At 55.2% G+C, this 20,316-nt stretch overlaps 1 protein-coding gene across 12 annotated transcripts in view; it reads right to left on the bottom strand.

Moving 5' to 3' along the window:
• PML (PML nuclear body scaffold) overlaps positions 1 to 20,316 on the bottom strand; it is a 45,244-nt gene that overhangs the window by 614 nt on the left and 24,314 nt on the right. Inside the window, exons 5-10 of one of the 12 annotated variants that reach the window (XM_060153669.1) lie at positions 16,056 to 16,175; positions 15,393 to 15,651; positions 13,865 to 13,917; positions 4,958 to 5,108; positions 3,559 to 3,905; positions 28 to 630 (exon numbers count right to left, since the gene is read on the bottom strand). In XM_060153669.1, coding sequence (XP_060009652.1) covers positions 619 to 630; positions 3,559 to 3,905; positions 4,958 to 5,108; positions 13,865 to 13,917; positions 15,393 to 15,651; positions 16,056 to 16,175 — 942 coding nt within the window. In that variant the 3' untranslated portion in view covers positions 28 to 618. Of the gene's footprint in view, positions 1 to 27; positions 3,906 to 4,957; positions 5,109 to 11,990; positions 13,294 to 13,753; positions 13,918 to 15,350; positions 15,362 to 15,384; positions 15,652 to 16,055; positions 16,176 to 20,316 lie in introns of those variants that run through there. The other 11 variants (XM_060153673.1, XM_060153652.1, XM_060153678.1 and 8 more) reach the window with 11 other exon arrangements.

Raw genomic sequence — 20,316 nt, 5'->3', positions numbered from 1 at the left:
GTCAGAGTGAGTCTAGGGTAGGAATAAGGGTGGAGGTGGGGCCGGCCAGGGCTGGATGAGGGGAGGGTGCAGGGTGGGGGAACAGCAGGGCCAAGCACTGGAGCAGCAGCTGAGTTTTGTGCAGTTAAAAGGAAGAGCACGGTTGAGGTTAAAGCAGATTTTCAAGCGACCTTCCTGGGCGTGTCCCTGAGCTCTTGGGCCTCAAAAAGGGGCCTGAGAGTAGGGGAGGGCTGGGAAGGGCTGAGCTGGGCTGCCACAGGAAAGTTGTTGTCTGCTCCAGGGCTGTGTGGCTGAAACCTCCCATCTGGGTATTTTTGGGACACAAAGCCACCTACTGCTCAACCACTCCAAGGCAGACTCCCCTGCTCTCCTTCCTGGCTCCCTGGGACCCAGGACCCTCCAGCCCCACTAAGTTGTCTGCTCCATGCCAGATCTTGTTCTTTATTCCCCTGAAGACAAGCCGAAGTCCTCTGTTTGCTAAGATCCAATATCTGTTTATTTTTCTGTAACTTATAAAGCAATAACACTGTCATCTTTGTTGTCAGTAAAATAAGATCTTACATTTGTGTGGTTCTTCATACATTAAAAGGCTACTTTCAGAAACATTTTCTCATTGGTTCACACGAGATCCTATGAGGTAAAAACAACCCATATTATACCATTTTACAGAGTCAGAGCCTAAGCATCGACGAGTTTGATGTACCAGACTAGAGTCAGAGGCAACTAAGTGGGGATTGAAACTCAGCGCCCTGACTTCTAGCCCAGCAAACTTGTGGTTAGTTGACATGGATAAACCTGAGATAGGATTCAAAGATGAAGCACAAGAGACATATTTGGATTTGCAATTAGACACTAAAACTCCAGGACTGGAATTTGGGCACCTGGGACAGGTAGGTGGGGCTAAGGGCAGTGGCACTGCTCAAATCACATTACCTGGCTCATCACCCAGGCCAGGGGGGTTGCTAATTCCTACACTGCCTGTGCCAGGGGAATCCCTGCAGGCACTAATGAGAACTCCATCTGTGACAACCAGGGTACAGGATTTTCCAGCAGAGGTAAAGTTCCTACAGACCCTGGTCTCTGACTCCCTCTAGGGGGTAATTCTTGAAGTGGGTGCTTCTTTCCCTCCAGGTGGCTCCCCGCTTTGGACATGATCCCAGACAGGCCCACCCTGGTCTGCCCACTTGGAATGGGGTTTCTTATCCTGGAGGCCCATACCTGAGCAACAAGGGCCTCTCAGCTCTGCTAAGTCCTGAAAGACACCCCACAAAGAACAGATATGCCAGCAAGTGCCCCCTTTGCCAGGCAAGAGGCTGCTCAGTGGCTCCTGGGGTGGGCTGAGCAGAGTTTGGGATTGGGGCATCAGGCTTTGACGATTCACATCTTTATTAGAGGCTGTGACAGTGGAGAGAGGGCAGAACAGCCCTTTGCTGTAAAACCTGTGATCAACTCCATCTGAAGGTAGAAAGCATTGTGAGGCTGGGCTTGGCAGGCTCAGTCCCGAGGTGGGGCTGAGGGGAAGATGCCGTGAGGAGTGGTCCAAGCGCTGCCTTGCTGTTGCCAAGATGGTCATCACAGCCAGACTGAGGCTCCAGCCCCCTCCTCCCCTCACCCACCAGCCTGTTTTACTGAGCTTCAGAGCCAGCGCCTACTTTAAATCGGAATCTTATTTGAAATGCATCCGAGTTCACTGTTAGGGCCACAGCACTCTCAACGTGGCGGCACGTTCCTGCGTGACCCCTCAGTGGGTCTTCAGGGGCCCCCCGCTGGATGGGGGCAGGGGTGTGCGTGCAAAGCCTTCACCCACGTGAAAGCTGAAGCCATGGAGGCACCCCAGTATCAGGGGGCCAAGGAAGAGGGATGGGAGAGGGGCAGAGGGGAAGGGACCGTGGTTCTGCTAGTCACACGAGACTGGCCTGACCTGCCCGTGTTCTGCTGCTGACCTCTAGCGTGACCACAAGGTTGGGGACCTTAGCTTAGGGCTGGGACCAAAGGTTCAAGAATGAAAACCTCCTTGACCACTGCCTCAGAGGCCTGCTGTCCATTCCTAAAACCCCAGAATGGCAGAGCTGGATGCGAGCTCTAGGACCGTGCTGGCTAACCAGCCCATTTCACAGGTGGGGATGTGGGGGCTCAGGCCCTCCCCCGGGTTCCACTCAATGCACACAGTCAGGGCCAGGGCCGGGACCTTCTCTGCTTCTCCCTGGAGGAGAGTCTATCAGAGCAATGCTTCTGAAACTTGGCAGGCAACAGAATTGTCTGGAGAATGCACTAAAGCAGCTTGCTGGGAGATTCCAATGCCGTGGGTCCCTGGAGTCCACTGAAAGTGGCGCTGGGTTGGAGGACGCACCTCAGGAGGGCTGGGGGCCGGGGACAGTGCAGAGAACGTGAAGGGCAAAGCCTCGACTAAGGGGAGGCATCTGTGTAGGCAGGAGGAGGGAAGCAGGCTTGGAAGGGTTGCAGTCTGGAAGCACGGACAGGCATGGTGCAGCAGCCCCTGTCTCTGCTGAGAGGAGGCCCTCTGTGGGTGAAAATACTCCAGAGGGGAGGTGAACAGAGCTGGCCTCCGGGCAGGCAAAAGCTAGGAGAACCCAAATCCCTAAGGGGTGGTTTGGTTTGAAAGGCACTTATGTACCCGTGGGACCACTGGTGTTGCAGGCAGTGTCTGTGGGTGCTGTCAGAAGGTCCCCCCGGGGCCACGGCCAGGGGTCAGGGAGGAGCGGCAAGGACACCCTTGGGAGTGGGAATCGGGTGGCTGGGGCAATACAGGGGCCACTTCGAGAGCCCAGCGGCCAGGCCTTCTTCACCAGGGACCTCCCTGGTTCTGGCACCTGGAGGAGAGGGGCCAGGGGTCTGGTGAGCTAACTTTCCTGCGCTCCCAGGGCCGCACAGGGATCTGTGCGGTGGCTGCTTGGCAGGTGGCTGCTTGGCCTTGGAACCTTCTCTGTGGGATTTTTAGAGGAGAGGAATTTGGTCCCAGAGAAGGAAACTGATTCTGGACCAAATGACAAAGGAGAACTGGGGACCAGGACCTGGGATTGCTGTGATGGGCAGGGCCTGGCTCAGGGACCCCATCCTTCTCTGTCCCCAGAAGGGTCTGAGCCAGTCATCCCTTCCTCTCAGCTCTGCTGGGAAGCCCTTTCTGCCAAGCTATGGCCAGCCAGAGGGGGTTGCAATGCCTCCTGCCCCTGCGGAGGCCGGCCCTTCCAGCAGGCCTTCGAAGTAGGTGCCCAGAGCCTGCAGGTTGAGTGCAGGCTGGCTTGTGGGCAACGAGGGGGTCTGTAGGCTCAGGAAGCGGTTGTACTTCTTCAGGCCCCCCTGCGGGTCATGGCGGTGTGCGGTCAGCAGCTCCTTGAAGCTGACCAGGTGGAGGGCCAGCAGGCGGGCCTCAGCGCGGGGCAGGACAGCCGCCCGCACCAGGGGCTGCAGGGACGCAAAGCACTGCAGGCTCCTGAAGGAGTGGACGTGCGGGGCCAGCTGGGGGCCCGGGGACACCTCGAGGAGGCGGCACAGGTCGCGCATGGTCAGGACGGCTGCCAGGGCGCTGCGTCCACTCACGTTTCTCGCCAGGTAGGTCTTGGCCAGACTCTTGAGTTTGAAGCTGCTGGCCCCGGGCACGCACTCCCGGATGAGGGGCAGGGCGGCCAGGAAGCCTGAGATGGCGTTCTGGAACTCCCCCAGCTTGTTCATGTTCTCCAGGGCCTGGAAGAAGTTGGGGAGGCTGGGCCCCCACAGCTTATAGCAGGCCAGGATGGGCCGACGCATGCTGCCCAGGAAGCACAGGAAGTGCTGCAGCCCCACCTCCAGGGAGACGGCCTTGGAGTAGATGTTGAAGGCCTCGGGCTGGATGATCACGCGGAACTGGCTTTCCTGGTTCACGGCTGCCAGCTGGCTAATCTTCTGGGCTGGGCAGGAGAGAAGGGCAGCGTGAGGCCCCAAGGGCACCGCAAGGTACCACCGGGAGCAGGGGGTCCTCTAGGGCTGCCGATCCCCCCATCCAGAGACCCCACCTTGGGGCCTGCTGGCAGGAAACAAACATCAGCCTCACGTGCAGCTCTGACCCTGGCTCCCAAGGGGAGGCGGGGCTGCCCTCCACGCCCCCTTGCTCCCCTGCTGGGAGTCCAGCTCCCTCCTGCCCCGCCACCTTCCCGAGCTCACCAAACGCTTTCACTCCAGGCCCCTCCTGTCTGTCTTCTGCCAGCCTCCACCCACCTGCACTCGAGACCCCTCGCTGCCTCTGCCTAGCCCTCCACTCCCTTTCCCCTGGCCTCCAATCCCATCAGTCACATAGCTAAGGCCCTCAGCTGTCAGAGCACTGGGTCAGACAGCACACCTGCCCAGTCCACTCCATGCAAAGCATGGCCCAGAATCTTCCAGTGAGGTCTGCAAACTGCTTCTCTGTCCTGTGGAAACACCTGCTGCTTCCGTCTGCCTGGGCTGAGCACCACATTGAGTCCAGGCCGCAGGACAGGGCCTGGCCTTCTGCAGGGCCAGGGCAAACACTGTGGAGTTGAGGGAGAAGGGGTCATATTTCCCTGGGACCTTGGCTCTGCTGGCCTCCCCGTGCAGCTACCGGGGAACGAATGGGCCCTGTGTTCAGAAAGGTGCAGTCATGGCCTAAGGCTGTGCTTGGACTGCTGGTCTCACAGCAGCGACTTTCACATCGTGCTTCTGTTTAGAAGCGTGTTCCCAAGGCTCCCTAAGATGGGGGTGGGGTGGGCGGGAACCCCTGGAGGCTCTTGCCTTAAGCCTTTAGGCACTGGTCAAAGCAGATGTCCTTATTCAAAGAACCAAGTTCAAATGCCTGGGAGGCCCAGTGCTCTGCCCACTCTCTGGCTGCAGCCATCGGCCAGAGCTCAGGGCTCTCCCGGACTCGCAGATGGCTCTGTCTGCACTTATCCTGGGGACTCAGGGACTAAGCTAGAAAGGGGTGGGGGGTGGTCATTGGAGAACCCACTTTCATGGTCAATCTTGAGGTCAAAGAAAACCAGGGGCCTGTCTTCTGCCCGGGAGTCCTCAAGGCTGTTGTCCAGGACCCCGAGGGACGTGGGGCCCTCCAGCTGGAGGTCACTGGACTCGCTGCTGCTGTCGGCCAGCTCTCGGGAGGACTGCAACACAGAAAAGCCAACAGGTCAGGGGTCTGCGGGGGACGAGAGGGAGCGCAGTGGCGATGTGAGCCTGCGCCCGTGAGCAGGCGTGCATGCTTGTGCGTGCATGAGTGTGGCAGGGGGGACTCAAGCACATGGGTATGGTGGGGGATCTGTGTGCACTTGAGGGAGGGCATGTTACTGGGAAAGGGAAGATGGGTCCCCAAGTGAGCGCATGAATGGATGTGAACGTGCACGTGTGAGGGCTGTGCTTGTGAACCAGGACGTGCGTTAGTGCGTGAGTAGGATGAGATCACGTGAGCAAGTGTGAGTGTGCGTGAAAAATGTGTGGGAATGAATGCAAATATCGTGTGTGTGTGCATCTGGGTGTGCACAAGGGGTGTGGGATTGTGGACCTGTGTTGACACAAGTGTGTATGAAAGGGGTATGCACGAGGGGTGTGGGGCTGTGGACCTGTGTTGACACAAGTGTGTGTGAAAGTGTGATACTTTGTGGGCGAGTGTGCGCATGTGCGAGCAGGGCTGGGTGTGGAGGATTAGGGAAGGCACCAGGGCCGAGGCTGGCAGGGCCCGACGTGTCTGCCCCTGACGTCGTCTCTCTGAGCAGACTCAGAGCAAATATCATAAACCTGGGACAGGGGGAAGGAGGCTCATCTCGAACCTCAGGTGTCTCTCTGGAAGGGGCAAGGTACCTGGCTTTTCCTGTCCCCCAAGCGAGCTGAGGTCCCAGTGTCCTGCACAAAGGAGAGGGAGGGCTGCTGGGCCTCTGGGACGCCAGCCACATCTAGGGGTACACACAGAGCCTGGCTGTGAGAACAGTAGAGAGAAGACTCCCCAGGTCTGGCGTCCAGGAGATGGTGCTTAGGGAAGCCGGAGGCCAGGCCTCCTCCAGGCTGGCACCTGAGGGTCTGTTCTCTCCCTCACCAAGGCAAGAACACTGTTGCAAGGCCTTGGGGCTGGGGAAGAGCTCTGGCTAGAAGAGTTTAAACCCCGGGGCTGGGACTAAAGAGAGGGGTGGAGTCTTTCATAATGTAGATTGCACACCTGCCAAAGCCAGACGTTCAGTCTTCGGTGGCCTGCTCAGAACCTCCTGTGAATGCCACCTGTGGACACTAACCAGACACTGGGAGGGACAGGGCCAATGTCACAGGGCCAGTTGGGGGCACTGCTGGGACAGAGTCCAGAGAAGACCTCGATCGTTCCCCCTTAGGGACTGTCCCTGGTGGCTGATGGAGTCAGCCTCACGTGGGGCCATCTGAGGCCTCCCTGAACTCTGGCCTCTGGCTAACGTCCCTGGTCTGGGGCAGAATTAGCATACTTAGGCCCTTCCACCCTCCAGGTGAAACATTTGTTTTACCAAAACTTCAGCCAAGAGCAAAGTCTTTACTAATCACAATTAAAATGTGCTTCCTGAGAGGGGCTGATCTGTATTTGCCTTTCACAGCCCTGCCCCAGGCTCACCAACTTCCTCCTAGTCACTGATAGAAACATTCACTATGAGTCCATCTAGAGCTGGTGTTGCTTACAGCAGCCTGTGAGTTCTGGGACTTTATACCTGAGGCCCTAATTTGACAAAAGATATGCCTTGCATATCTGTATTCTCCATTTGACCATACATCCATCTGGCCTGTCTTGCTCTGAGTCTCTGTCGCGCTGTCACGGCTCCCTTGCCTCCCTATGAGGAGCCTTCTCCAGGAGTCTTCCTTAAAGTTGCTAGCCTGTAGACAGGAGACGCCGCCTTCTTCCCCCATGGGAGAATCAAGTTGTTTTCTATCTCCAATCTTCCAGTGCCTGTTCTGATCACAAGGCTGGGGTGCTCTCACACTTGGGCTGGTGGAAAGAGCTGGACTCCCCTTGCTATGGCCTCCCCTGGGCTTCGGCTGAAGAGCTGTCCCCTTGGCCAAGTCCTCTCTGCCATCCACCGACACAGTACGCTGGGCTTTTTCCCTTCTTCCTTCTTCTCTTTGCTCTAAACTGCAGAAGCCCTTGCAGTGGCCCAGGGTGCTTCCATCTGTCTTCTGGTACTGTCTCTTCAGGCTGCAGGGCCAGAGTCTTCTCTTCAGATATTCTCCTCCAAGGGTTGAGCTCCCTGGCAAGCAGCACACCTGCATCCTTGAGCTAACTCCCCCATCTTTATACCAGGGTCATCTATGATAGCCATGAGAACCTCATTTTTTAAGAGCCTCCCGAGGTCCTGGGGTCATTTTCTCTTTTATAGTCATGGAAATATCCTTCGTCCTGAACTTACTGAAGACCTGCTTGCTCCCTTCATAAAAGGACACTCCTTTCCACTGAGTTGTCGAGGGAAGGAGGGCTGAATCTTCCAGCCGTGACTCCTTTTCCTCCCAGATTCCTCTTGTCCTTGGGAACTTCCATAAAGTATGGCTACCCCATGGGACTGGTCTCACTGGAATGCCTCCCACTGAACTCCAGCCAGGTGTAAAGGCAATTCCCCCTCCCTGCCTTAAATCCCAGCAGTACAGCTGGGAAGTACTGACACAATTAAAAAAGACTTTTTTTAAAGACCCAGACTTAACAGAATCAGCACATAGAGGCTCCAGGGCAGGATGTCTTTCTGGCCCTGCTCATTTTCTGCCCCTGTTCCACACCCCGACACTGCCACTTCCCGACCTTATTCCACAATCAGGCTAATGGGGAGGGGGGGATAGAGAGGGAGAGTGGCAGAGACCAGAACCCAAGAATCTAGGAGAGGGCCTTTCACTGGAAAAAGCTGAGATTTGCTTGGAAGGGAAAGGAATGGCAGCAGAAGGAACTGGAGTGGGGAAGAGACCAGAGCCCATGTGTGAGGACTCTAAGTGAAAAGTGGGATGAGGCTTTGAGGGACCAGGGAGTGGCAGATGGTGAGGGCTGGAGTGAAGTGGTGGAGGGTTTAAGGAGTGCTGCTGTGAGCTAGGAGTTGGATCCCCTGTAATAGTCTCTGAAAGATGTGAGTAAATACTGGACACTTGGTTAATGGACTGTGTTTCTTTGACTGCAAAACTGTGTTCAGACTGAGCCACGTGGGATCTGGGATTCTTTTCGGGCTACACAGGCAACTAGGACACACAGGCAATCGGGTTCATGAGCTCTATTTCACTTATCTTCATCACAGTCAACTTAGCAGATCAGTCACATCCCAACTCAACACAGCAGGTGTAACAGCCATTCCAAGGTGCTCATAGGAAGCAGCTGGGTTGACATCACCTTCCAGAAGTCTAGGAGGTTTATCTGGGAAGAGCCAGTATTTCCCCTCCACACCTGGATCATAGCCCAGCAATGTACACCTCACCTCTGCTCAAGGCTGATACGTATACAAATGGACGGCATTTCTCTGACACACAGATGTGCAATTGACTCCCCCAATTTAGTGAGTCTCTACCTTGGTTGTGCATAGCAGCTTAAAAACATCTTGACGTCCAGGCTGCACCCCAGACCAAGTCAGTTAGAATCTCTGGGGGGTGGGACCCAGGAATCTGTCCTTGGTAAAACCCCCCAAGTGACACCAGTGTGCAGCCAGGATTGGCAACCACTGTCCTCATGACTGATGTATTCCACGTTCGGGCATCAGCAAATCAGACAGGAGCCAAACTCTTTGATATTTAACATCCTCACCTGAAGATACCTGTCTAGTATCTGACATTAATACTAATCGAGAGTCCGCAGCTCCTGAGGAACCTTCTTAGCACCCGAGCTGAAGCAACAGCTGGGATCAGTGGGGCAAGACACACACTGGTGTATTTTGCAAACACAAAACCACAGCTCTTGCAAAGCCTGAAGGCCCCAGAGATATTTCACATGTTATCTGTTAACCTAAACGATCCCATTAGCCAGCCTGTGGCCCCTACTGCCCTCTGCCCACTGCTCTGCGGGCTGCTGCTGCCCATTGGAGGACACGGCTCCCATCTTCGCAGCTGAGCACCTGTTTACTTTTCTGATACACTCATTCACCAGCATCACAGTCCCTCCCCTGGATCAGGTGCTCCCCACAGGCCTCCCTTCCACGGCTGGTCACCACTGCCACTCCTGCCAGGGGCTGCCCCCTTGGCTAGGCCGCCTGCTGATTCCACTTGGTCCTGCTGCTATCGGGCACGGGGGTGAGTCTTCCGTCCGAAGAGTGGAGGAGAGCATCTATCTTTTTCTGCTTCGGATCCGTTAACACAGGGCCCGCAGCAGACATGTGTCTGACCCACCTCGTTTTTAAGCACAGCCCTCACTCCAGGTCTCCAGCATCAGACCTGTGTCTTGCCCCTCCACCCCAAGACTACAGCCCCACTGCCTCTCCCGGCAGGGGCGAGGTCTCCTACAGAGCACCCCTGCTGCCCAGGCAGCCTCTCCCCAGCCCTGCCCACCACGCCAGGTCTGTGCCAGAATCGACCTGCCCCCACATCTCGATTCCAGCCACTGACACAGCTGCAGCCCGAGCAGGGGGCCTACACACCCCGGTACACTTGGAAGCATAGTATCTTAGCAGACCAGTTTTCTACAGCTCTCACACACTGGCAGGTTAGATAAAGGCTGCAGGGAGGGGAGGACAGGGGAGTCTGGAGCACCCTGCAAATGTTGCCCTGCTCCCTTCCTCCAAAGAACTCTGGGAGCACCAGGGATCTGGAAGGGGGTATCGAAGGTGGGTGAGAGATGCACCTACTTAGGGGGATCTAATTTGTGTTCTTTTAAATTTTTTTTTCCCCCAACAAGTTTTGGACTCGTGTAATGGTTGATTTGAAAAACTTGTCTGAAGAAGCCCTACACAAAGGCAGTGATCCTCTGGCTCTCTTGCCTCCAGACTGGCTCGCCAAAGGTGAGCAGCTGCTTCTAATCGTCTAATTCTTCCTAACCTGAAATGTGCTTCTCCTTCCTGAGTTGATCAACCTCAGATATCATCCAGTGGCTCCTTGCTGACAGCCGAGCACTAGACTAACCACCCCTGTCCCACCCCACCCCCCAAATATTGCTGGTTTCAGTGCCTCCACCTGGCACTCATGACGTCTGGCAGGACTAAGGGCGTTCTGATCCTTTCCTCGCTCTTTCCTTCCCAGGCTTCTGTCTCTACCCAAGGTCAGTCTTGTTTTAATGTTATCAAGATTATGGAATAGAAAGAAGTGTCCAGATTTCAGAGGAATTTAGAACATGGAAAGACTCAAAAAGTGATTGGCTGTGAGGAATAATAAAAAGCACAGGGGGGGTCCTGGGCAGCTCTGGGGTCTTGGATTCTGTAACTAGGCAGATGGTGCAATTTACTGAGAGGAGAGGAGGAGAGGTGAGTTCGAGGCTTCTATGGGGCATCTGAGTGGAGCTGTCAGGACGCCATTGGTTCTGTTGGTCCTGCGGGCATGAGCCCATAGTGAAGACGTGGGTGTGGCTGAGATCACGGGGAGTGGCGGGGGGGGGAGTACACAGACTAGAAAGAGAAGAAGGCCCAGACCTAAGCCAGAGAACAACAGTTAAAAGAACACAGAGACCTGAAGGGGGAGTAGGGAGGAGCAGCCAGAGCTGCAGGAGGAAGTGTCCTGAACCCAAGGGAAGCAGAGTCTTTCGGGGAGTTAGGACTGAAGGCGACCACTGGACCCGGAGGTGTGGAGGTTACCTTGGCGCTGGTGGCAGGGCTCACTGGCATGGTGGGGAAGGGCAGGGGAGTGGGGTGAGGAAGGAGCACCAAGGGGGTGAAGGTCCGGGGTGGGGGTTGCCGAGATAGGAAAGACTTTCTTCAGGGTGCCTAGCTGTAGCCCATAGAGAGTGTCTGAAGACACAAATGAGCATGGGGGGATGCAGTAGGCTCCCGAGGAGACAGGAGGGTGGGGCCAGGAAGAGGGGGCGTGAGTCCTACAGGGAGGTGGCCATCCCCACCATCCTAACAGAAGGAACGGGGGAAGGATGTAACCAGGTCGGGTCAATCTGTCATCAGAGAGTGAGACAGGGGCTGCTCCCATGCCACCTGTCAACCTCCGAGGGCAGAAGGTGCAGCCACCTGGCAAGAGCGAGCGGGGCGGGGATGAGGGACCAGAGCTAGGGAAGTGGAGGTGCAGTGAGGGGCCGTGGAGAGCAGAGGGGCGTGCTGAGGCAGGAAGCCAGGGAGCCCAGGAGACAATCATTTGTAGCTTTCCTCGCCTTGACTTTTCTCCAACACAAGTCGGCCTCCTGGTGGCGGCGTGGAGCAGGGGAACGCCACCAAATCCTTCCAGGGTTGTCTTTGGAGGACAGGCTACCAGGAGGCCGGCGGGTGGGGGAGGCAGGGCACTGAGATCCTGGTGAAAGGTTGGCTGAAATGGGGGACCTTGCTGGCTGGTGGGCAGGAGGCAGAGGCAGAAGGAGCTGGGAGGGAGAGGGCAGAGGTCCTGGAAGGAACGGGTTGAGAGCTCAAGCAGGAGGCTGTGGTCAGAGTCTGCGTGGGACAGTTTAGAGATGGAAAGTTCTCAGTGATGGCGAGGTCTGGGCGGAGGGGGCATGGGGGATGGGATTGGCAGCTGCAGGGGAATGGGGCAAAGATCCCTGAAAGCTCAAGGTGAGGAGAGACCAGGGTGGTGGATGTTGAAGTCACCCAGGAAGGCTGGACCTGCGTGGGGAGAGGAAACCTAGGAGGCAGTCTTCCTACGTGGGGGAAGGCAGGAGGATGTCTGAGATGAGCTGGGGCAAGTGGGGTTCATCTGGAGAGCCCAACCCTCAAAGGCACAGGGGATCTTGCCAGACGGTGGGACCCAAACAGGAGGCACAGACGGCCTGGACCCTACCTCCCACCTCTGATGCTCCCAGGATGTGGGGGAAAGAGGGACATAGCAGCCCCCCAGGTGAACCAAGCGTCAGTGCAGGGAGGAGACAAAAAACACCTGCAGGTAAGGGCTAAGCCCAGCAGGGAATCTGATGGTCATGGAAGAAGGGTTTGCAAGGGTGATCGTTCAACAAGTATTTATTGAGCAGCCGCACCTGCCAGGGCCTGGGAGCGACATAGTCCCTGCCCTCGTGGGCTTACATCCTGGCAGAGGCCCAGTGGGAAGGCTTGGGGTGGGGGGATGGGGCAGTGGGAGGTGCAAAGGGTGAGAGAAGCTTCCTTGTCTTGGGCAAAGAGGCCTGAGGATGTGAGGAACAAGGGCCTGAATCTCAGTCACACCCCCCTGGCTGTGGGAGGACTTGTCTCTTTACCCAGAGGTCCATGGAGCCATTCATGCCCTTGTTCACTCTCTGATGATGTATTGGATGCCTCCTGTGTGTAGGGCCTTCAGGTGCGTGGGCTGGGCTGGGTAGCAGGGTGGAGGGGCTTGGGGAGCAGAGGGGGTGTGTTGGCCACAAGGTTACAAGAGGAAGGTGACCAGGGTCAGGGCTGCAGAGGAGGGAGGCACTTGGGCTCTCAGAGGCTTGTCTGCGGGGGGCCCGTGCTCGTGGGAGGCCTATTTGGAGGGTGGGGTGGTGGGAATGCATTTGGAGGGACTTCCAGTGGGACCTGGACTTGGGGATTCTCCATGGGGGCTCTGCCAGAGTCCCCAGGAGAGACTCCTGCTCCAAGAGCCTGGGGTGCTCTGCCTCCCCCGACCCCCCCCCTGAGAGAGGCATCAAGTTGGGGAGCCACAGAGGAGAGCGGAAGGGCAAAGAAGTTGTTGAGCCACTGGGCCACGCGCGAGGAGCCCCGGAGGGAGCGGCCGCGGGATCGTGCTGCCCGTCCTGCCCGGCGGGGTTGGCTGTTGGCCATTGTGAGGCGGGCAGGACACTCCTGGGGACCGGCAGGTTGGCTGGGAGTCCCGGTGGTGGCCGGGGTGGTGGCCTGGACTGGCCCTTGGGAGGGAGAACAAGTCCACATGGGGGCACAATACACTCTGAGGGGCAGGCGTAAGATATGGCGAAGGCGCGGGTTTCTTTGTGCTCTGCGTGATAGGAAGTTGATCCCACGGTGGACGGCAGCTTGCTCCTGGTGAGCGGCAGGCTGTCCGGGACACACAGCATCAGGGACGGCAGCTTGCTCTGCAGGATGGTGGGGAGGCCAAGCCGGGGGTTGGCATGTGCCACGGGGCAGAAGAGAGGCCCAGCAGGGGTGGGACGCTCGGCGAGCTCTCGGCGTAGGCTGGGCTGGCGAGGAGGGAGGTGCGACGGTCTCCGTGGGCTCCATACGCTTTCCAACACAGAACCTCAGACTGAGGGCTGGAAGGGACCTCAGGGGCCACCCAGTCCAACCTTCCACTCTATTCCGATCCCTTCTGCCCCTGGACAGGTGACAGCCCAGCCTCCATTAACAAACCTCCAGGGACAGAAGGGTCACAACCCGTAAGGTCACTTGTTCCATTGTGGGATGGCTTTAAAGAAGTTCTTCTTACATGGAGTCACCACGTGCTTGTTTGGGCCCTGCATGGGGCTGCCCTGCGCCCTCACACCCCCAGAGAGCCCTCAACAGCTGCCATTAACCAGGGAATGAACGCTTGTCCACCCTCCTCACCGAGGACTTAAGAGGGCAGGAAACGCATAAGGAAGCTCCAGACACAGGCATTGGCTAGTCCAGAAATGAGACAGAGCCCTGGAAGGAAGCCCGCTCCCAGCTTTTCAGAAGAGTACATGTGATTACTGAAGGCTGCTGCCCTGGTATGGAGGAAGGGTCAGAGCGATCCAGACCACAGCTGGCATTTGGAGACTATCCTCTGGACAGCTCAGGACTCACTGCCTTGCTGGTAAATTCCCCAGGCGCAACGCGAGTCTGAGAGTCACCTGCTGTGGCTGCGGCCCCTGGGACCTGGAATGGGGGGAGGCAGGAGTCCTAGGCCGAACTTCTGAGCCACTCACCGAGTTTTCGGCATCTGAGTCTTCCGAGCTGCTGATCACCACGACACGCTCCTCTGAAACGGGGTAGGGGAGACAACGTTAGGGCCTGCCAGGGATGCCCGTGGACGGGGCCCAGGGTGTTCTCCCGTGGGAATCCTTGCAGGCCAGTGAACGGGGTGGGTGACGTGTGCCCTGCAACGGGGGATGTGAATGTTCAGCGTGTGTGCCAATGTGCATCTGCTTGTGCAGAGGGGTTATTCAAGGTGGACTTCCATCACTGCGTACTGTGCCTTGCCTGTGAACGCTTAATTCAGCTGTTGGCCCTGGAGTGATTCAGAATTTATTACCTGTGGAGGGGGCGTGACAAGCACCACCTGGTTTGGAACCTTTGGCCGTCCTAAAGCGGCACACTGGTTTGTTCCACTTCTCAGCTCCGTAAGCCACAAGACGTTTGAGTTAAAAGATACTTTATCGGGCTTCCCGGGTGGCGCAGTGGTTAAGAATCCGCCTGCCAATGCAGGGGACACAGGTTTGAGCCCTGGTCCCGGAAGATCCCACATGCCCCGGAGCAACTAAGCCCGTGCACCACAACTACTGAGCCTGCGCTCTAGAGCCCACGAACCACAGCTACTGAGCCCGCGTGCCACAACTACTGAAGCCTGCGCGCCTAGAGCCCGTGCTCCGCAATAAGAGAAGCCACCACGATGAGAAGCCCGCGCACCAGAATGAAGAGTAGCCCCCGCTTGCCACAACTAGAGAAAGCCTGTGTGCAGCGACAAAGACCCAACGCAGCCAATAAATAAAGAAACAACTTAATTAGTTTTAAAAAAAGATACTTTATCTAGGTTAATCAAAACCTTCTGATTACCAATAGTATTTGTGAGCAAGGATTAACAGTCAGGGCTGAGTGTGTGACCAGGGTCGGGGTTCAGTGTGACCAGGAACAGGGGTCAGTGTGGGACCTAGAATGAAAATAAAGCTGGACTCTGGGTAAAACAGATCCAGGAAGAACTGTCTTGAACATTCCAGAATTCTATGGGCTGACCTCAACTCACATGAAAGGACTCCCTCTCTGGCAGGGGCCGTAAAAGGTATCTAGGACAAACGAGGTACCTTAGGCAGGTGGCAGAAAAATTGGGGAACCGATGGGTGTGGACTTTACCCAAGTCCTCTCTGGGCACATACCAGGCACCCACCAACAAACATTTCTTGGGGAGACCCACCCCATGCAGAGGCACAGTGCTGGGTTCTGTAAGAGTGCGAAGACTGTGTTAGGGGAAGGAACTAAGGAGATGTGGTCTTTGGCCCGTCACGCTCGTCTCATTGGCATCCCAGCAAAACACAGGCTAGCTGAACTATCCACTCTCACCCCCCAGACAAACCCTGGGCTCTCCCTTCCCCGTCTGGTGGCAGCTGAGGGCGGGACACACAGGGAATGCTGTTGGCTTTGGGCTCCGTGGGGAGGGTCAGGATGCAGAAGAGGGGTCCCACCCAGCCCCTGGAGGACAGCGTGCAGGCCTCAGCCTCTGCTGCCCACGCACCTCCCTACCTGCCTCCCCAGGGTCGCTGGTCGCATGGTTGCTGTCGGGCAGGAAGGTCTCATTTCCTATGACGGGGGTCTTGGGGCTGGGGGACCTGTCCAGGTGGGGTGGCGAGACTGCCTTGGAGGTGCTGGGCCGGGGCTGCTCAGGGGAGCTCCGAGCCAACCTTGACTCCTTCTCCTCCTCAGACTCCATCTTGATGACCTTCCTGGGGCACTCGGTCTGGCAGGACTTCCTCTTCTGTGGTGTGGCTGTGTTGGAGACCTCCTGTGCAGCGGGGAGTCACAGGGTAGGGTCAGGAGCCTCCCACTGGGGCAGCGGGCAGAGACCAGACCTGGTGGCAGGAACATGTGCCCCCCGTGCCCTTTGCTCCTGCTCTTCTCTCTGCTGTCTGCCACCCAGATCACGCCTCTCTATAAAGGATGGCCTCCCAGGTCAGCATGCACACTGGCCCTGCTGGTGACCACTGACCACCGACCTCTGCTGGCCTCTGACTGCCCTGGGAGGGGCTCATGCTTGGAGAGGAGCTTCCTGACAGGGCAACCAAGAGCAGGGAGAGCGGAGAGTAGGTGCCTATTGAGGTCTGGATTCTCACTTCAGCTCCACCTCTTACCGCCTAGGAGGCTCTGGGCCCTCGGGAGGGGAGGGGGGAGGGCGGGGGAGAACCTTACCTCTCTGCAGGAGGGGTCTTTGATGGAGTAGGCGTACACTGGCACGGGGTGCGCCCCTGGCACCGGCTGTACCACAGTCAATCCTGGGGCCTGCACCTGGGCCCTCTGCGCCGCCTCTGGCTGCACAGTCAGGAAATGAGGGTAGTCAGAAATGACCAGGCAGCAGGACAAGGGCCAGGTCCCCAGGCCTGGGGTCAGCCCATTCCCCAAGGCCTCACCCAGAAACAGGTGCAGGCTGCCCAGTCCAAAGCCCAGAGCCTATTGGGGACCAGAAATCCTCCCCACAGCCTCCATGACTTCACTCCCTTGTGACCCTGAGGTGCTGGCATCCAGGGACCACTTCAATGCCTGTGCATCCTAACGGGGCTGAAAGATGACCTCAGGGATCACACTGCCCAACAATTCAAGGCACGTGTGACAACAGGCCCAGCCTAGACAACTCCAGGGACAAAATGCTCACTACTAATGGAAGCAGTTCGTCTCCAGCTGCAAAGTCATAACAGGGAGGAAATCCTTCCACTGAGCTGACACTGGCCTCCCCGTCACCTGTTCGCAATAGCCAAAAGGTGGAAACGACCCAAATGTCCATCAGCTGATGAATGGATAAACAAAATGTGGGACAGCCATTCAGGGGAATATTATCCAGCCATAAAAAGGAATAAAGTTCTGACACACACAACGTGGATGAACCTTGAACACATCAGGCTAAGTGAAAAGCCGGCCACAGAAGAATACATACTGTATGATTCCATTTACATGAAATATTCAGAGGTGCCAATGCACGGAGACAGCAGATTGGTGGTTGCCAGGGGCTGGGGGAGGGGAAGTGAGGAGCGACTGCTTCATGGGTACCGGGTTTCCTTTTGTGGTAATGAAAGTACTCTGGCACTAGAGGTGGGATGGTTGCACCAGACTGTGTGTACTAAATGTCACTGGATTGTACACTTTAAAATAGTTAAAATGGTGAATTTTCTTATGTGAATTTTACAATAAAATTATCGTTAAAAAAAAGAGGATGGTACTATATTACGATTATTGCCTATCCACAGAGAAGGAAACCGAGGCACAAAGAGGTGAACTGATTTCCTAAGGTCACATACCTAATAAGGGCCTGGACCAGGGCTTGAATCGTGTTTTTGAAATGCAAGCTCCCTTCCTGCACCCACTGTATCCTTTAACATCCCTCTGCACCATCTTTCTCTACCGTGTGACACTGAAGAATAAGCCGGACCTTTTGCTGAAACCAAGTGGGTGACGTGGGGAGTGTCCCTCCGAAAGGGGAGGCCCAGCCTCCGGGGCTCAATCCAGGGGCCCTGGCCTGCCACTCCTGCCTGCAATCCTGACCTCACAGGCCCTGTGCGCTCAGTGGATGACCATCCATCAGGAGCCTGCGGTCGGCCCACCCAGTGAAGGAAGGGGATTCCCACACAGCTGGAGGGGGCTCTGGGTTGAGCAGAGAAAAGCCAGGCACTGGGCTGTACGAGGATGAGGCCAGGGATGTGCCTTCCTCAGGACAAGCTCTGTCCCTCCCATGTGGTGGGGCCCACCCTCACGGGGTGAACAGCAGGGATTACCTGGCCGAGCCCAGGCTGGGGAAGGCAGGGAAAGCCCCGCACGACAGGCCACGTGCTGGGGACTGGGACCCTGAGGTGGGGCTCTTCTTGGTATCGAGTGCTTTCATGTGAAATGTGGGCTCCCAAATCATTGGCTATAATGGACTGATTTCCTTCCCTCCTCGTTTCCCGGGTTGCTTTTTCTCAACATCTTTACAGAAAGGGAGGAAGGCCGGATCAGAGAGCGCACCTGTGTGTGGGAAGGGGCGAGGGGATGATCTCCCAGGTCATATTCTCCCAGGCCTCTAGGGAAGGTACACAATCTCCACAGCACTCCCTGTGCCAGTGTTCTGCAAGCTACAGCTGTGACCCACGAGTGGATCATGAAAGCAATGTCATGACTAGCATTTTTTGGTATTACATGGAATAGTACAGAACAGAACATTAGAGTACCTCCCATGTTTATAAGTGTAATTTCTTTTGCAAAACTTCTGTTTTAGCTACAGGTATGTGCATGTGTATACCCTGTAGGTTAGACGTAAACTGTATTTTTTACAGTGGGTGGTGGTCAAAAAAGTTTAAACCACTCTTCACATTCATTAAGACGGCCACTATTAAAAACAAAGTGTGAATGAGAAATGTAGAGAAGTTGGAACCGCTGTGCACTGTCGGTGGTAACGCAGAATATGACGCAGCCACGACGGAAAACCGTATGGTGGTTCCTCAAAAATTAAAAACAGAATTAGTACATGATCCAGCAATTCCACTTCTAGGCAAATTTTATGTTGTATGTATTTGATCACCATTAAAAATGAAAGAGTTGAAAAGGTCCTGGTCTGTCCTTCATGTGTGTCTCTGTAAACTGCTTGGCATGTAAGAGAACCTCTTTCCACCTGGGCTGTGAACTCCCCCAAGACAGGGCTGGGCTCCTCTCCACCTCCGTTCCATCCTCCCTGACACCCCCTGCAATGTTAATGAAGCAGGGGACACACATGAGGGCTCAGTAAAGAAAAAAAGTCATGATGCCTGATTTATAGTTGTTTTACAGTTTTAAAACAATTTATTTTTTTCTCCATTGTATTGTGACATCATTGCAAAAAGAGCCTGTGAGAAATAGAGGAGGGAAAATGTCCGAGCCACTGTCCCACCCACGTGCTCCTAGTTAAGCCAGTTGGTGTTTTTCATCCTCTCTGCCTACAGGCACAGGGTGGCGATGAAAGTACACCAGCAGTTTCAAGAGGGATGAGTGTTGGCCCTAGGAGCCCAGTTCCTGCCTCCTAAGGCAGGAATGTGGGTCCAAGTGTTGCCTTTCTTCTGGTACAACCAGACCATGCCTGCCACCCTCAAGCGGCCACACCTGTCCTTTGCACGCGTGGTATGTGACCCACTTCCATTCCCCAGCTCTATCCACCCTCACCCCCAAGCCTATTACCAAAGTGAAAGCAAGAGACTTTTCAGGAAGAGGATTCTTCTGAGGCTCCAAGTTCAAACTGCTTAGTAGCTGGTAGTGAGAGGTCACAAGACAAGACCTGGCAAAACGCCTAGACCTTATTCACACAAGAGTACGGGCTCTCTTGTTGTTCATTAACCAGCGACTGGCACCTGGAAGACAGTGCACTCTGTGGACCCAGGGCACTTTCAACTATCATTCATAAGATTTCTTTGGGGACATTTTTCATTCTAGCACTGTTTGTAATGCCAAAACAACCTAAATAGCCAAGGAGTCAGCTAAAAATAAACATGCTACATCCACCAGTGGACCACTGTGCAGATGCAAAAAGGCATCAGGAAGCTCCCTGTCTACTGATAAGGTAAGAATTCCCAAATACTGGGGCTTCCCTGGTGACACAGTAGTTAAGAATCCGCCTGCCAATGCAGGGGACACGGGTTTGAGCCCTGGTTCGGGAAGATCCCACATGCCGTGGAGCAACTAAGCCCGTGCGCCACAACTACTGAAGCCCGCGCCCTAGAGCCCGTGCTCCGCAACAAGAGAAGCCACTGCAATGAGAAGCCCGTGCACTGCCATGAAGAGTAGCCCCCGCTCGCCGCAACCAGAGAAAAGCCCACACGCAGCAATGAAGACCCAACCCAGCCAAAAAAATAAAATAAAATAAAATAAATTAAAAAAAAAAAAAGAATTCCCAAATACTATTATGCCTAGGGCACAATACTATGTATATGTGGTAGTGTGCCACTTTTGTACAAAAAAAAAAAAAGGAAAGCAAATATATATAGTCATATTTGCTTGTAATTACATAAAGAAATTTTGGAAGGATATATAAAAATTAATAAAGATAGGAATAGGGGTATAAGAACTGGACAGACAGGGGACAAGGTGGGAGAGAGACGTTATTACTTTTAGGTTTTTGTTTCTGACCATGTGATTGTATTGCTTATCCAAAAAATGGGCGAACTGAAACTTGAATCATCTGTGCCTCCAAGAGGCTGAGAATGGGAGAGTTTCAGAAAATAAGGAGTGACGTATGCCTGCAAGTAAAGAATTGAGTGTGTGTGCAAAGCTTATTTTCTTTTATCTGGGCAAAAATTAAAACACATTCCTTGGAACAGAGCTGTTGCCGCCTGTTCTGCAGAGAAACTTTTCTTTTTGAGGGCTGTGGTGAATGGATGAACCTACGTAATAAAACTCACAAAATATTTTAAAAATATATAAAACAAAATCAAGTTGCTGGTCAGTCTTAGTGTTTTAC

This window comes from Lagenorhynchus albirostris, chromosome 1 (assembly GCF_949774975.1).
Source record: "Lagenorhynchus albirostris chromosome 1, mLagAlb1.1, whole genome shotgun sequence".
NCBI lineage: Eukaryota > Metazoa > Chordata > Mammalia > Artiodactyla > Delphinidae > Lagenorhynchus > Lagenorhynchus albirostris.
This window is presented reverse-complemented; position numbering and strand designations above follow the sequence as displayed.